The following is a 17555-nucleotide window of genomic DNA, read 5'->3' as shown; positions in this document are numbered from 1 at the left end:
CGGCCCAGGCTGCCACTTACTGCTTCTTGGTGGCAGGGAGGAAGCCCACCATCTCCATGGCCTGCTTGAGCCTTTCGAAGTCGTGCTTCAGGTCTTCTCCATCTTCAATCTTCAAGTTATGCTGAAAGACAAGGACGCCAGCGTTCCGGCAGCTCTGGGCTGCCCGGGTGGCGTGCTGAAGCCCTCTGGCTGGGCCTGGAGGACAGGGCCCTGGCCTGGGAATGAATGGGCTCCTTTGTGTTGCCTCAAGGCGCGGGCCTGGGGGGCCCAGGCAGGCCGGCCCCTGACTTCCCGGCTGCGGGTAAACAGTGGGTGGCAGGAACAGAGGGGGTGTTTGTGGCCAGGCTCAGGGCTGTTTACCTGGTTGAGGTAGAAATAATCTTCAGGCTGCCTGAGTTGAAATTCCTGGCGCTCCTCCTCGCTGACACCGAGTAACAAATAATAAAACACATGGTAGTTTCTGCGGGCCCAAATAGGAGAAAAAAGGTCATTTTTGGAGGCCAAGCAATAGCTACTTTTCAAACCACTACGATTATTGCTTTGGAGACCACACCAAGGACGAAAAGCACCGCAAATACAAATGTAAAACAATAAGCCAATTCTTAGTACATCTTTAAAAAAAAAACAAACTTCTTGAGTACATTTCTGTGGGGCTGGGTGTCCTAATGTCACTTAGAAATGCGTCTAACCCAGTCACATTCTGAGCAGACATCTGAGCACCTGCTGAGGATAAAACCTCCAGAAGGCACAAAAGGTGGTTTAGGAGAGATGGGCACAGATCTTGAGGCCACAGGAACAGGCCCGGGAAGAAGGCTGATGGGCAGGCCCCAGTTCTGAGGGCCTCTGGCCTCCCCGAGAGCTCCCCCACCACAGGAACACACAGGGAGCTGCTTTAGGGTTTACCGGGCAAACCCCCTCCTACCTCTCGTCCTTTTCCTGAGAGACCAGGCGAGACTTCTCAAGCAGGTATTTTTCGACAACAGCTCTGTCGTTACAAGAAAAAGGGAAAGGAGAGTACATTATATCTCAGTATTGGGTCCATATTGTTTTCTTGAAGAATCATGTTTTTGCATAGTATTGGGCACCTCAGTGCAGGCAGCTACACGTGAACTTCCTTTGGCACAATGTGAGTACACATTGTGTAGACAGAATATCCTAAATGTCTCCTCGTCCTCTGACTATTATCTATAAAGGTAAGGAATCTGGGCTGGCTGCTTTTGCTCCCCAGACCAGGATCGGGCCGACAGACAGACACAGAAGCTCACGTGGATCCTGGGAGACAGCCCTGGGTGGTTGCTGAACCTGTGGGTGTCTCCCATTTTTAGCTATCTTGAACGATTCTGCTGTGGACATTTGAGTGCAAGTCTTTGAGTAGATGTGCGTTTAAACAAACGTTGAGAAGTTATTCAAATGCGCCTTTCCCCAACAGGCATCAATAAACCCATTTCTCCTGAGCTAACCAATACCTAGAAGTGGAATTGCTGGGTCAAACGGTGACTCTATGTTCGACTTTTTAAGAAACTGCCAAATAGTTTTCCAAGGCAGCCGCACTATTTTATATTCCCGCCAGCAGTGAATGAGGATTCCAATTTCTCCACACTCTCACCAACACCTGTTATCTGTATTTTTGTCTCTATCATCCGAGTAGGGGGGAAAGGGCAGGTCGTCTCTGTGGCTTTTATTCGCGTTTCACTGGTGACTAACAATGTTGCTCACCATCTCCCTTTCGATGAGATGTCTGTTGAAGTAGTCTGCCTGCTTTCTTTGGTTTTCTGAGTTGGGGTCTCACTCCGTCACCCAGGCTGGAGCGCAGTGGCACACGCACAGCCATCGCGGCCTCGACTTGCTGGGCTCAGGCGACCCTTCCGCCTCAGCCTTTCAAGTAGCTGGAACTACAGGTATGCATCATCATACCCGGCTAATTTTTTCATTTACTGTACAGATGAAGTCTCATCAAGTTGCCCGTGTTGGTCTCAAAGCTTGGGCTCAGGCAATCCTCTCGTCTCAGTCTCCCAAAGTGCTGGGATGACAGGCGTGAGTCGCCGCACCCAGCCTGCCTGTTTTCTTATTGGGTTCTTGGTCCTGTTATTGAGCTGCAGATGCTCTCTGCGTAGTCTAGACCCATGTCCCTGCAGGCTCCATGATGAGCAGTTATCGTCTCCGATTTTGGCCTTGCCTTTCATTTTCTTCCCAGTGTCTTTGGAAGAGCAGGGCTTTCGGATGCATGCTGACACTGGTTATATCCACACAGTTGGGTGTGCCAGTATTTCCTGGTCACTTTCTTTGTGTGGAACCGTTACGGTGTTCCTTCCACATTCAGTTCTCAAAGCCCCCTGGGGAGGCATGTGGATTCAGGTGGGACCTTGAGTCTGAGGATCTTGGAGCAGGGATCAGGGCGTCACTGCAGCTACACTGTATCTCACACGCACAGGAGCAGTGGTGGATGTTTCCCAAGGCCCTGCTTCGCCCTGCACATCCTTTGAAGCACTTCTCAGGGAATCCTCCTGCCTGCTGGGGTGGGCAAGCAGCCCCAGCTACGCCTGAGGAGCGAGGGGCGGAGAGACTGTGTGCTGCCCAGGACCCCATGGAACAAGGCAGCCAGGGGATGCCCAATGCTGGCTGGAGCTGGGTGGTCTCTTGTGGGCTCTGTCACCACCAGGCATGTGAGCTGGGTGGGGCCTGTAGACCACCCACATCTGAGCCCATTCCGTCACACAGGAGACAAGGTTGGTACCCAGGGGTAGCAGAGCCAGGGACAGCCTGGGGCCCGGTCCAGGGCCTGCCAGACACCATCTTTTCTCTCTCCAGGACAGCGTTCCTTTGTCTGCGGCCTTGCATGTGGATATGCAACACCCATGGGTGGTTTCCAACGGCCTGGCATGGTCTTCTTTTCTTTCAAACATAGGAGAAGAAAGGTTTCCTTCAGTTCCTCCGGTTAGGAACCTTTCCCCAGTTCCTTTTCCTGGTTCTAGGATCAGACTCACATTTGAATCCCAGTCTGTGACGATTCTCCGTGCTGTGTCTGTGTCCGGGGGAGGATGCAACCCCAAGCCAGCAGGATGACTGGCCAGCACTGGGTGTCCAGCACCGAGCTCTCATGTGACCGACAACGGCCTCTTCCCTTTTCTTATTATTTTCACAGCCTGGGACCCTAATAAATGTCGTGTAGGGACCAGGGCTCCCCAGCACTGAGGCCTTCAACACACAGAAAGCTGAGGCCTCACGTATCAGGGAACTGGGGGGTAGGCTCAGACCACCCTGACCCTTGGTCTTGGTGGGAAATGGCCTTCAGATGGGTCCCCTACCCGAACGCAGACTAGAACCAGTACCCACTGGCTCCTCATGGATGGCCAAGGTGGTCTCGAGCTGGAAAGTGTGCCTCCCTCCCAGGGTGAGGCTGGTCACAGTGGTGGTTAAGGCAGGACTTCCTTTCCTGAATCCAGACATGATTTTGCAGAGATCTGCGGCAAAGGGCTGCTGGTCCCGAACCTGACAGAGCCTGTGGCAGGTGGAGCAGGCCAACAGCTCAGCCAAGGCCAGGCTAGCCCTTCCGCTGTCAGGGTCAAATAGAAGCCCTGGAAGATATGTCTTCTGGAGATAGAATGTTACCTTACTTGGAAAAAGAGTCTTTGTAGATACAATTAAGAATCTCACAATCAGCTGGGCTCAGTGGCTCAGGCTGTAATCCCGTGCCTTTGGGAGGCTGAGGTGAGTGGATTGCCTAAGCCCACGGGTTCGAGACCCGCCTGGGCAACTTGGTGAGATCTCATCTCTACAATAAATCAAAAATTAGCCGGGCGTGGTAGCGCGCGCCTATAGTTCCAGCTACTTGGAAGGCTGAGGCGGAAGGATCGCTGGAGCCCAGCAGGTTGAGGCTGCGGTGGCCGGGAGCGGCCACTGCACTGCAGTCTGGGTGACAGGGTGAGACTCCAACTCAAAAAAAAAAAAAGAATCTCATGATCATTCTCAATGATCTGGGTGGATCCCAAACCCAGTGACAAGTGTCTTTGTGAGAAGAGAAGGGGAAGAGGCACAAATACACAGGCCACATGGAGACAGGGGCAGAGGCTGGGGTGGTGGGGCCACAAGCCAAGGGACACCTGGAGCCCCCCAGAGGTTGGAGGAGGCAGGGAGGCTCCTCTCCTAGAGCCTCCAGAAGGAAGAAGCCTGCTGACACCTTGATTCCAGACTTCTGGCTGCGAGGACTGGGAGAGGATAAATTCTTATTATTTGAGCCACTGAGTCTGTCATGCTGTTACAGCAGACCCAGGAAACCCAGAGACCATGTGGAGGAGGTCAGCGGTGCCCAAAGGAAGGCCAAGCCTGGGGCACTGGCCCAAGGCCTACAGAGCCAGCTGGACATCTGGGAAAACATGAGGTGGTCTCTCAGATTCTCTCCCAGGGAGTCCCAGGATTTGCAGAAACCGTACATTTCTCTGCCATCCACTAAGCAAGATTCCCTAGGCACTTCCTGCTGGTCAAAATTGCTGCCATGTTGCAGATGCGAGCGATCATGCAAAATATGGGCCCATGGGAGAAAAAGTCCCAAAGATGAGAGGTGAGACTCTTGCGCACAGCTAGTGAGAATGCAAGAAGGCATGGCCACTGTGGGAAACAGTATGGTGAGTCCTCAAAAATTAAACACAGTTCTCACTTATAAGTGGACCCTGAATATTTACTGTAATACTAAAGAAAGGGACTGGCAGTAGCCAGAAACTGCCAGTGGTGGGGGATGATAAGGGTACCTGATCTCAAACTAAGCAAAGTGGGGACCAAACGGAGGCTCAAACTTCACCTGTATGATGATCACTTATACACCTAATCCTGAATTGTACCCCACATCTTCAAAATTTAAAAGAAAAAGAAAATTAAACACAGGACTACCATGAGATCCAATAATTCCACTTCTGCGCATACAGCCCCCCAAATTAAAGCACGGTCTTGAAGAGATATGTGCACACTGTGTTCACAGCAGCACTATTCATAACAGTCAAAAGGTGAGAACAACCCAGGTGTCCATCATGAAAGCTTACCAGGTATGGAGAAAGAAATGTGGTCCCCCCACCGTACAACAAAATGGTGTTCAGCCATAAAAGGGAAGGAAGCCCTCGTTACCTGCTACATTGTGGATGTGCATTGCGGATACAGTGCTGAGTGAAATGAGCCAGACACAAAAGGACAAGTGCTGTGTGATTCCACTTATACGAGGTTCCTAAAGTCATCACATTCACAGAGACAGAAAGTAAGAGAGTGAGCGCTGGGGAGGAAATGGAGAGGGAGTGTTTCGGGGGACAGAGTTTAGGAGGATGAGAAAACTCTGGAGCTGACGGTGGCGACAGCTGCACAGAAGTGTGCATGTGCCTACTGCTGCTGCATCGAACACTTAGAGACGGCGCTGAGGATAGATTTTATGTGATGTGTATTTTAATATTTAAAAATGGGTTAGAAAAAGAGGTGAGGTCTTCATGGAGAAAAGGGAGAGGCCTGGGGGCAGGTGGGTGGGCGGCTGCTCCGGGGCTTGTGATGAACTGGGCATACTATATGGCTGGCAGGGCTGGGGAGCCTCTGATGGCCTTGTGGGGGCTGAGGGTGAGGGGCTGGGGCAGGCCCTGACACACATGGGGCCCCCTGCCACGAAGACGTAGGACTCGGGAGAGTACATCTGCTCAGTCCTGAATATGAGCTGCTGGTTGAGTGACCACCAGTCAGGCTCAGAAAGGCAGAGGAATCTATAGCCTGGGACCCATAGAAACCCCACACCCTTCACACAAGACTCTGCAGCTGGAGGAGGATTCCTGTCAGAAGTCAGGCCTCAGATCCTGCCAGATACCATCTACACACCCAGCCACCTAGCCATCAACCCGCCCACTTACCTATTTACCCATAAATCCATCTATCCATCCAGCCACCCATTTGTCCATCCATCTACCCACACATCCACACATCCCTGAATCCATCTATTCATCCATCTACCCACACACACACGCATCCACCCACAAACCCATCCATCCATTCGCCCACCCATAGACCCATCTCTCCATGAATTGAATCTATCCATCCATTTATTCATCCACCCACCCACGAATCCATCCAATCATCCACTCATAAATTCACCCACCTACCATTCACCCACAAATCCATCTGCCCATCCACTCACCTACCCATGAATCCATGCACGCATACATTCATCCATCCATCCACCTACCTACCCACCCACCCATCCATCCATTCATTCATGAATCCACTCACCTACCCATGAATCCATCCAACTATCCACCCATCCATCCATCCATCAACTCATCCACCCATCCCTCCATCCTCTCATAAATCCATTTACCTACCCATGAATCCATCCATCCATCCACTCATAAATCCACCCATACACTCATGAATCCATCCATCTACCTTACCCTTCAGTATTTCCTTGAACAATCTTCTCACTTTTTACTACTCCATATCACAACTCTTTCAAGGTACAGGGGCATATGTTTGGCAAACACCAGAGTCCACACCCACTCTGCCTGTGACACCTCCAGGCCTACCAAATTAGAAACCTCATGAAGACCAGGAAGTGGGCTCGACTGTCCTTGACTGTTCCTGGCAAACCCCATCACACTGGTAACTCCAGCTCTTTAGGACTTACTCTAGTGGCGCCCCTTCCCCCTGCCAACCCACTGAGCATACCTTCTCTCCAAAGACGTAAAGTCACACTTGCCCTCCTGTGTGACAAACGTCTGTATGGCCAGTTTCTGCGTCACACTCCCACCCATGTGTCAAGAAGCAATGGCATGGAGTCACCCCCCATGGTAACCGGGTGCCCTCACCCTCTCACGATGCCGCTCTCCAGGTAGTTGACTTGGATAAACTTCCCAAACCGGCTGGAGTTGTTGTTGTGGGCCGTCTTAGCATTCCCAAAAGCCTGTGAGGAAAACAAAAGCAGGTTTTCAGATGGTGAGGATAGTGCCCTGGGCTTGGTGGACTCAAGCCCAGGGAAGACCCGGGAAACACAGGCATGCAGCTGGGGCCTGCTCCAACATTCACTCTGGGTCTCTGGGCTGGGGTGGTGCGTGGTGCTCAAGTTTGAAATCTTTGGCATTAAAAATGCCCGTTGCCTGAGTTCTTTTTCAATTATCACTGTTCAGCTGACACAGCAAACCATGACCCGTGGGCCAAGTCAACCTGTGAGCCAAGGATGGTGTTTACATTAGTAAATGGTTTAAAAAAAATCAAACACAGAAAACATCTCAACATGTGAAAATGCTATCCACACTCTAGTGTCCGTGGGTGAAGTTCTGTGGACACACACCAGGCCTGGTCACTGGCCACCCCAGGGAGCGTCTGTTCTGCAAAGGCGGAAACACTGATTACCTGCCTTTTCCAGTAGTCTGCGGCCGCCGGGCCAACGCAGCACCAGGCTCTGCGTGGCACCAGGCAGGGGAAAGGGTACAGGTCAGGCCAGGCCTGCCTTGGGGGGTAACCCCACAGCGGGTTCACAAAGTCATCTTTATTTGTTTTATTCATTTAATTTTGAGTTGGAGTCTCACTCAGTCATCTAGACTGGAGTGCAGTGGCCGCTCCCGGCCCTCGCAGCCTGACTGGCTGGGCTCCGGTAATCCTTCCGCCTCAGCCTTCCAAGTAGCCGGAACTACAGGCGCGCGCTACCACGCCCGGCTAATTTTTGATTTATTGTAGAGACGAGGTCTCGCCAAGTTGCCAGGGCTGGTCTCGAACCTGTGGAACCTCAGGGCTCCACTTGCCTCAGCCTCCCAAAGTGCTGGGATGACAGGCTGAGCCACCGAGCCCGGCCCACAAAGTTATCTTTAAGAAACTAACATGACGTACCAGTCACTACACATTTAGCACATATACAAAGTTGCACAATCACCACCTCTATCCAGTTCCAGAACATTCTCATCCCCCAAAAGAAGCCCTGTCCCCATCCCCTTCACCAGCCCAATGTCCATGAATCTGCTTCCTGTCTCCGTGGAAGTGCCTGTTCTGGACATTTCTAGCAATGGAATCACACACAGTGTGGCCTTCCATGTCTGGCTTTCCTCACTCAGCATTGCGTGTTCAAGGTTCATCCACACTGTGGCCTTAAAAAGGAAACAAGCACTAACACAAGCAGTCATATAGATAAATCCAAGGATGCCATGCTAAGAGAAATAAGCCAGTCACAAAAGGACAAATACAGTGTCACCCCATTTTATAAGGGACCATTTTTCCACACGAACCAAGAAATGTGTGCAGTACATGGAACATGGGGTCCCCTCTGGGACCTCCCATGCAGCCACCACCCAGATTCACAGGGGACCTCCTCCCTGCCTAGGTTCCTAGACACTCCTTTCCCAGGAAGGACCCACCACCCACAGGGGTTAAGATGACGCCTCGCGGGTACCTAGAGTGGGATGGAGAATGGAAAGCAGACAGGAGGGAGAGGGTATGGGGGCGGGGGTGGCTGTTTTGGGGACAGAGTGGCCCAGGCGAGGCTGGCAGGGTGCAGCCCAGCAGACGAGGGGAGGGCGGCAGTGTGGTCCTGGGCCTGGAGTCCTGCTGTCCAAGCCCTCATGGTCCTGGGGCTGGGGAGAGTGGCATGGCGGACAGGGATGCAGGGAGGACACGCCCCAAGTCATGGCAGAAAGGAAGTCCGGCAGCAGCCATGCTCCTGTTTGAGAAGGCCAAGCTGTATGGGGAGAGAGGGAGGGAGGGGGGAGGGGCAAGGTCACTGCCGAGGTCCCAATGTGGAGGTGGGTGGGGACAGGGGGCCGAGTGCACAGGGAAGCCAGACACTGGAGACACCTGGGCCCCAAGGAGAGGTGAGATTTTCCCGAAGGCCTCACTCCACACTGGAATGTCACCCCCGCAACTCCACACACTGAACCTTCACCTGAGGTTACAGGACCAGGAGGCGGGGCCTTTGGGAGGCGACGAGTTGTGAGGGGGTCGCCCCTGTGAATAGGATCCATGCCCTCAGGTAAGGGGCCCAGAGAGCTCCCTCGGCCCCACCACACGAGGGCACGTGACTGTGCACGCACCAGGAAGAGGCCCCAGCAGACACCAACCTGCCCGCACCTTGACCCTGGACTCCCAGCCTCCACATGCCAAGATGCACACTCCTGTTAGCCTATCAGGTAAGCGCTGCAGTGTGACCACGTGCTGCATGGCAGTGTGTCAGTCAACAACAGGCCACAGGTGTGCGGGGTCTTGTGAAGTTCTACTGCCATATTCTTCCTGTGCCTCTCCCATGTGGAGACACACAAACACTTGCCACGTGTCACATGGGCCTACAGCGTTCAGTACAGGAACACATTGTTCAGGTGTGTAGTCGAGGGTAGCAGGCTAGCCTACGTGGCCAAGGCGTGCAGCAGGCAAGACCGCCTGGGTGTGGTGAGTCACTGTATGATGTCCATATAGCGACAGAGCCACCTGCTATATGCTTCTTACAACGTGTCCCCAAACAGATTAAGATATGGGTCACTGGGAGGTTGAGGCGAGGTCACTGCTTATGCCCAGGAGTCCAAGATCGCTTTAGGCAACACACAAGACCTCATCTCTACAAAATACAAAAAATGACCTGGGCGTGGTGGCCCCTGTAGTCCTAGCTACTCAGGAGGCCGAGGTGTAAGGATTGCCTGAGCCTAGAAGGTTGAGGCTGAGGTGAGCCACGATCATGCCATTGCACTCCAGCCTGGGTCATGGAATGAGACTTTGACTTGAAAAAAAAGGGACACAGGTTGATGGCGGATCAGAGGCTTGCGGGGCCGCCTGAAGGGGAAGTCCCATAGAAAGCACCTGACTGGACGCCCACAAGCTTCCTCGGGAGAAGGCTCCATCAGCAGTGAGGCGGAGCTCAAAGCTGGGATGGCAGCCGCGGCCGGGCCCACGTGCGGGTCACGCTTCTCAGGACGTTGGCTGATTGTGTCTTGGGACGAACCAATGAGAAAGGGCTGGAGACTGTGGGGCCCAGGGCCCCAGGAAGTGACTTGGCCTCCTACAGGGAAGGAAGATCCAGGCAGCGGCGGGGTGCATTGAGGGGCGCGGGGCGTCTCCACATGGCCTTGTTGACCTGTTTTGGCTTTTCTAAAAACCTTTTTGTAGAGACAGTATCCTGCTATGCTGCCCAGGCTGGTTTTGACCTCCTGGCCTTCAGTGATCCTGGCCTCGGCCTCTCAAAGTACTAAGATCACAGGCACAAGCCACCGTGCCCAGTCCGGACCTGCTCAGTTCTTAAAGAGTCTCTGAAGAGTCTGGTTAAACCTGGAGGCTTTTTGGCCAGGGGGAGCCACTAGGGACTGACCTTTGGCTAGCTGGTGTCCACCAAGCTGTGCGCTGTGTGTGCTAACTAGTCTCTTGAGTGTCTATGGAGTTTTGGGGCTGGGCTGCTCTGTGTTGTGAGGGTGTCCTGTGCACTGCAGGGTGCTGAGAAGTGGCCCTGGCCTCTACCCAGCAGATGCCAGCAGCACCAGCAAAAATATGTCCCCAGAGATGGCCCAGTACCCATGGCTAGAGAGCACGGACACACACAGATGAAAGGAAACTGGGGCTGCAGGGCAGGGCCATCAGGGCTCGCTGGGCCTTTGCCCCTCCCTGAGGGCTCCCCCTTAGCAACACTGTGGGTTCCCTGCAGTCTTCCAGATTTTTTTTTATTTGAGAGAGAGACAGGGTCTCACTATGTTGTCCAGGCTGGTCTTGAACTCCTGGGCTCAGGTGATCCTCCTGCCCCAGCCTCCCAAAATGCTGGGATGATAGGCGTGAGCCCCAGTGCCCAGCCCCTCCGAGGTTTAATCTCCAGTTGCCCAAAGTGTAGCCACAGAACTGTGTTTTCTGTCTGAAGAAAAACTCATGGGCTCCTGAGGCACCATCTCCTTGGCCCTGTGGAACTCTCCAGACTCCACAGCTCCTGTCTGAAGCTCATAAGGGAAACGTCCTGCAGCCTAGTGCCCAGGCCCAGCACTCCTCCCTGCCCTGTGCCTGCCACAGTACAAGGTCGGGCCCTGCCCAAGCGGCCCAGTGGCCTGGCTCTCAATCTCGAGGAGCCTCAGCTCAGGGAGACTCGGGAGCAAACCTAAAATAGCCTCCTGTGAAGATCCCCCCGCCAGCCCCCACCGGCAGGGGCGAAGGGATACCCAGTCCCTGGGTGGGGCTCCCAGTTGGGGATGGCACTGGGGCGCCTGCAGTGAGAAACAGGTCTGTCTGAGTCAGGTCCTGCAGCGCCCTGGTCTGCAGCCCACCACAAGGCATCCAAGGCATATCCACACCCCAAAGGCTCACCCTTAAACTTGAGTCAAGTCTGCAGCGACTTTTGCTCCACAGACAGGCCTGTGCCCTAGAGATGCCTCTGGAACACGGGGTGCCCTCCTCCCTGCAGGCCCAAGGCCGGCCTTCGGGTTCTGCGTGAGCCAATTACCTAAGCACGGAGGCCCCGACAGATGACCTCATGCGTCTGGTATGCGGCCTGAGCACACTGTGACTTTTCAAAGCCCATCTAAAAATATCCGGTTAGTGCTATTATATATCCGAGGAGGAAGCACTGGCCTGCCACTCGCAGCCAGGGGTGCTATTGTGTCGCAGTGTGGCCAGGCTGGTGGGGGCTGGTGCAGTCTTAGAGCACAAGGGCGCTGGTGTGCCCGGCAGACCACATGGGTTCCAGGTGCTGGGGGGTGGGAAGTGGGACCCGGGTGTCGGCAGCGACGCGATATAATCTGGCCCAGGGTCCAGGAAGGCCAGGTGAGGATGCCATTGTCCCCCCCCGGACAGAAAACCCATGGTGCTGGGAAAACGCCAATGCAAGAAAGGCCTCTTCTTCCACAAAAACATAGTTTTCCCTTCCAAATCTAAAAAACATGTTTCCAATACAACCTCCCTAGATCCAGCAAGTCCACTTCTGGGTGAATGGCCAAAGATGAGGTCAGTATGTCGAAGAGACGTCTGCACCCATGCTCACCACAGCACCAGGCCTGGCTGCCAAGGCACAGGGCCAGCCCAAGTGGCCATCAGCAGATGAGTGGGGAGAGGAACTGCGGCTTATGTGTGCATAGAATAGTATCTGCACTTTTTTCCCCCTTTAGAGACAGGGCCTTGCTTGTGGCCCAGGCTAGAGTTCAGCTCACTGCAGCCTTGAACTCCTGGGCTCAAGTGATCCTCCTGCCTCAGCCTCCCGAGTAGCTGGGATTGCAGCACCACCACCATGTCCAGCTGATTTGTTTCGATTTTTGTTGCAGAGACAAAGTCTTGCTATGTTGTCCAGGCTGGTCTTAAACTCCTGGCCTCAGGCGATGCTCCCACTTCAGCCTCCCAAGTGCTAGATTTCCAGATGTGAGCCACTGCGCCTGGCCTACTCAGCCTTTAAAAAAGGAGATCCAGGCTGGGCGTGGTGGCTCATGTCTGTCATCCCAGCACTTTGGGAGACTGAGGTGACAGCATTGCCTGAGTCCAGGGGTTTGAGACCAGCCTGGCAACTTATAATAAAAATCAAAACATGAGCCAGGCATGGTGATGTGTGCCTGTGGTTCCAGTTTCTGGGAAGGCTGAGGCAGGAGGATCGCCTGAGTCCAGCACGTCGAGGCTGCAGCGGCTGTGAGTGTGCCACTGCAGTCCAGCCCAGGCGACAGAGTGAGACTCTGACTCAAAAAAAAAGGAGATCCTGTCATTTGTAACAACACAGACGAACCTGGAGGATACTATGGCAAGTGAAATAAGCCAAGCACACAAAGACAAACACTGCATGACCTCACTCATATGTAGAATCTGCACGTGAAGTTGAACTCACAGAAGCAGAGAGGAGGTGGTTACTGGGGTGGGGTGGGGACTGACACTGGTCAAAGGACACAAAGTTTCATTGAAACAGGAGGAGTGAGTTCAAGAGATCTCGCTAGGTGACTGTAGTTAATAACACTGTTTTGTATTCTGAAAATTGCTGAGTAGATCTTAGATGTCCCCACAAGACACATGAGTGTGCACAGTTACGTGTGTGTTAATTTGCTCCACTGAGCCATCCTATAATGCTGCACACACTGAATACGTCAAAAACAAAAACGTAGCCTCACTAAAAGTACACACCATAGAAGAGAAGCCCCCATAAAGAAATCACCCCACAATTCACTCCCCTTCCCCACGTCATGGTTTCTAACAAAAACTAAGGGAAATGCAGTCTCGCCTCTTCCTCTGGCGGGTACACTAGGCCCGGGGCCCAGGGGCAACCGTGTGCCCTCTAGAGATGCAGAGAGCCTGAGGAAGTCTGGCACCTTCCACATGGCCTTGCCTTTGAGGTTCTTCTGGACAGCAAAAAAGGGTTCTTAAGCTGGAATGTAAGAAGAAGGGTTATTCAGCAACACGTAGGAAAAGCACAATGAGGAAGACAATTCCATTGTGTCGGCTGTAGGGACCAAGGTGATGTCCCTTGGTGGGGGACAGACAGGGCTCAATTTGAATATGGCGGGATGGATGGGAGTTTAGAGCCAAGGAGCAGGTGGGGGTCAGTGGACAGAGAACAAGCATCAGGGTTGGGGGATTCTGGCTAAACCAACCTAACAGGATTCTTGTCGAGGGCAGGCCAGGCGACCAGACATTCCCAGGGGACAGGGGAGGACCAGGAGCCCAAGGGATCTCCAGATGGTCAGACCTGGAGGGCAGAACTGGTCCAGCAGGTCTTTACTGTGACTGGATTTCACAAGGAGTTCATGTGGGCAAGTGTTTTAGGAGACAGATCTTTATCTGAAAGGCCAGCATTCCTCTCCGCTGGGCTGCATGGGATTTCAGGGAGAAAGGGGATCATGACATCATGTCACCACCCAGTTGAGCACTGGCCCTCTGTGACTCTCACTCCTCCAGAGGCAGACATGCTGCCCACATCCCAGACAGGGAAATGGAGGCACGGAGCGGTCAGCACCCTCCCTGGAGTCCAAGGGCAGGTGGGGGAGGCAGCCTTCGGCCCTCACTCGTGGCAGACTCTCCACTCGCCTGCCCGCCACACTCTGCCTGGGTGGCCCCTCACAGGCCTCTTCTCAGATTTGTTCTCAGCGCCCGGAGCCACAACTGCCCAGGGGGGTGGCCAAGACCTCTTGCCTAGACATGGGACCTGGCAGCAGACCCCGAGCCTCTGTAAGTTCACACTTAGCACCTTGACACTCCAGCGCTAGTATGATGGTGATTGCAGACAGCACTCAGTGAACTCAGAGGGACAGGTGAGCCCGAGTTGGGCTTCCCATGGAGAGAAGCCCCCCAAAAGGATGAGGCATCATCCTCCCAGCAAGGTTCAGGTGGCTCAACCCAGGATCACTTTGTCACCCCCAGACTGACCTGTGACCATACTTTCTGAGAGGAATTTCTAGACAGTCCTAGGAAGCTCTAGCGGCTTCATCTTGGTTGTCTATTATGGTCACCAAGTGGTATGGATGAGGACACGGGGTTTCCTGACCTCACACAGGAACCTCAGTTCCTGTGTCTGAGGTGCTTGCCGCATATGTGATTTTTTTTTTTCTTTTTTTTTTTGAGTTGGAGTCTCACTGTCGCCCAGACTGGAGTGCAGTGGCCGCTCCTGGCCACCGCAGCCTCGACCGGCTGGGGTCCAGCAATCCTTCTGCCTCAGTCTTCCAAGTAGCTGGAACTACAGATGCGCGCTACCACACCCGGCTAAATTTTTTTATTTATTTATTGTAGAGATGAGGTCTCGCCTACCCAGGCGGGTCTCGAACCCACGGGCTCAGGCAAGCCACTCACCTCAGGATGACAGGCTGAGCCACCGAACCCGCCTAACATACATGATTTCATTCACTCATTCATTCACTCACATGACAGTATTTTACTGATCCACTGCTGTTTGCTGGGCTTCCTTGGGCACTGGTGGGCACTGGTAGGCCCTGGCAGGAATACCTGGCACGCCCACCTCAGGTGTCTCCACCTCCAGGAGCCTCCTGGACCCACCTGGGTAGGTGGGCCGCCCACATCCCGGGCCTTCACTCTGCCGTTCCTCCCTCGGATGCCCCCTCTGGGTGAAGCCTCCTACCCCACTCAGGGCATGAGCCGCAAAGGCCCAGTTCCCCGGTCGAGGCTGGGCCCTGAGGTGGAGGAGGGCGTGGCATGGAGTGGCTGGGGGGGTGTCCACCAACATGCGGCTGCGCTGGGCCTCGAGGAAGGGCTGAGCGGGAGACTGGGGCCCCACTTCCAGTCGCGTGGGTGAGGATCCCTCGGGATGCCCGAGAGGGCTGGGCAGCTGATGCCCCTTACAGTGAGATGCCAGCCACATACAACAGCACAGGCCCCAGCAGGGGTGGGCACGGCTACTGGTATCTGCCACGGCCAGACACTTGTTTCAGCATGGCTCACACACTAGCAGTGCTTTTCAGGTTTGTTTAAGACAGGGTCTCACTCTAGGCTGGAGTGCAGTGATGTGATCCCAACTTACTGCAGACTTGACCTCCTGGACTTGACTGATCCTTCCACCTCAGCCTCCCAAGTATCTGGGACTATAGGTGTGCACCACCACACCTGGCTAACTTTTTGATTTTTTTGTAGAGACAAGGCCGTATTATGTTGCTTAGGATGATCTCAAACTCCTGGGCTCATGCAATCCACCCGTCTCAGTCTTACAAAGTACTAGGACTACATGTGTGAGCTGCCAAGCCTGGCTAAAGTTCAGGTATTTTAAATGCTTGGGGGAATAAAGAGTCAAAAGGAGAACATCTCTGGACAGGTGAAATTCAACATTTAGCATCTGCAAAAGATCTTCTTGGCACACAGCCACGCCGGCTGAGGTCTGGCCTGCAGCTCCTTCCAAGAGACACAGAAGGGCTGAACACTGTGGCATGGCCCTGGCCAACGGCCTGGCCAAGCTGGAACACCAACTCTGGTCTCCGCCAGGAAGTGTGCTGCCGCCGCTGCTTTGGAAACCATCCTGAGGCCAGGCCAAGAGAAGACCAGGACCCGGGGACCCGGGACCCAGCTCCATTGTGAAAGTCACCCAAGGCGACTGTGAAGCAGGCTTGGGACACATTCAGGGTGAAAGGGGCCCTTGGGGTCACGTGTTCAAGGGGGGCTGGGTAGAAGGGGCTCCCTGGAGTAGGGACAGAGGCCAGGACCAGCAAGGGGGAGGCAGCAAATGGGAAGTTCAGCTGAGGCTTTCGGCAGTGCTGCGTGGAAGGCGGGTGGAGGGATGTGGAGGCTGGGGGAGGAGGAGTGCTGGGGACCATGGGATGCGGGAAGGAGGTGGTGACAGGGGGGGAGGGGCAGTTGTGGGGCAGAGGGTGGGAAATGGCACCCTGGCCCCAGTCCGTGCAGGCGGCAGCTGCAGGCGAGGGTGGCCTGCGGACGTGGGACAGGAAGCAGAGGAGTTGCCCCAGTCCCCACTCGCGGATGAGGAAGTGGAGGCTGGCCGGGCCCAGCCCACACCCGGCCTCTGCTGAGTTCTGCTGGCTGCCCAAGGCTCAGGGTGCCCCAGGCTCTCCACAGCCAGCTGCTGGACAGATGGACAGACAGGTGCAGGACTGTGCAGAACTCAGGAGCCTGCCCCCTTCTTGAACCCCCGTCCACAGGAGGCTCAACTGCCAGCCACAGCCAGTCCCGAGGCCAGGAGACTTAAGGGCCAGAGTCTCCCAGCAAACCCTAAGGGGAGAGGTCTCAAAATAACAACAAAAACTTGGGCACACAGGAGCCTATAACCAAGTGTGAAACAAGTCACTAAGCTCTTATCTATGTCACCAAATTTGGGTTTAGGTTATCATGAACCACGTGGCATCACCAGAAAAGACTAAAGAACAAACCGCGCTTTGATGGGGGAGTGGGGGAGGGTCGGGCCAGGCTCTTGGGTGGTGAAAACATCTGAGGAATTTATCAAGTTTCCCCAGGGCTCATCTGACCCCTCTTACTTTCATATTTATGGATATAAAGTGTTTTTAGTCAGGCACTGTCCTCTTTCCACTTCTTTAAATTTATCCCATGGATTCTGATAATATACAGTGTGTGCTACTGATTTTTAGAAAACCTGCAATTCTGCTTTTGTATACCCCGTCATCCAAGAGTTGCTTAGTAAAAGTTTACTTTAAAAAATTTCTACCTGGCGTAGTGGTCACACCTGTAATGCCAACACTTTGGGAGTCTGAGGTGAGAGGATCACCCGAGGCCAGAAGTTTGAGACCAGCATAGGCAATGTAGTGAGACCCTGTCTCTACAAAAAGTAAAAAAATGAGTTGGGTATGGTGGCGCCTGTAGTCGCAGATACTTGGGAGGCTGAAGTAGAAAATTCCTCTGAGCCCAGGTGGTAGAAGCTGTGGTGAGCTGTGATCGTGCCACTGCAGTCCAGCCTGGGCGACAGAGTGAGACCCTGACTCAAAAATATATATATATATTTTTCCATGTCGTTTTTATTGTACTGTTAGTATTGTTTGTAATAGTTCTATTCTTGGAACTACCAGATGCCTTCTCTATCACCTGATATAGAAATGGTTTGTGTTAAGGAGGTTTAGTCTCTTGTATCAGAGTGAAGGGTTCCCAGTCTGGCCCCCAGGTCTGCCTGAGGTACATGGTTTGGGTATTTCTTTCTTTCTTTTTTTTTTTTTTTT

General features: G+C 53.7%; 1 protein-coding gene across 1 annotated transcript in view; it reads right to left on the bottom strand.

Moving 5' to 3' along the window:
- MYO9B (myosin IXB) overlaps positions 1-17555 on the bottom strand; it is a 76440-nt gene that overhangs the window by 44582 nt on the left and 14303 nt on the right. The window contains exons 2-5 of the mRNA XM_008060052.2: positions 6825-6919; positions 923-985; positions 361-460; positions 21-121 (exon numbers count right to left, since the gene is read on the bottom strand). Of these exons, the coding sequence (XP_008058243.1) occupies positions 21-121; positions 361-460; positions 923-985; positions 6825-6919 (359 nt within the window). The remainder of the gene's footprint in view (positions 1-20; positions 122-360; positions 461-922; positions 986-6824; positions 6920-17555) is intronic.

The sequence above is a fragment of the Carlito syrichta genome, unplaced genomic scaffold (genome assembly GCF_000164805.1).
Source record: "Carlito syrichta isolate Samal-C Ts95f unplaced genomic scaffold, Tarsius_syrichta-2.0.1 Scaffold304499, whole genome shotgun sequence".
Taxonomy (NCBI): Eukaryota; Metazoa; Chordata; class Mammalia; order Primates; family Tarsiidae; genus Carlito; species Carlito syrichta.
The sequence above is the reverse complement of the archived record's forward strand: the minus strand, read 5'-3'. Positions and strand labels throughout refer to the sequence as shown.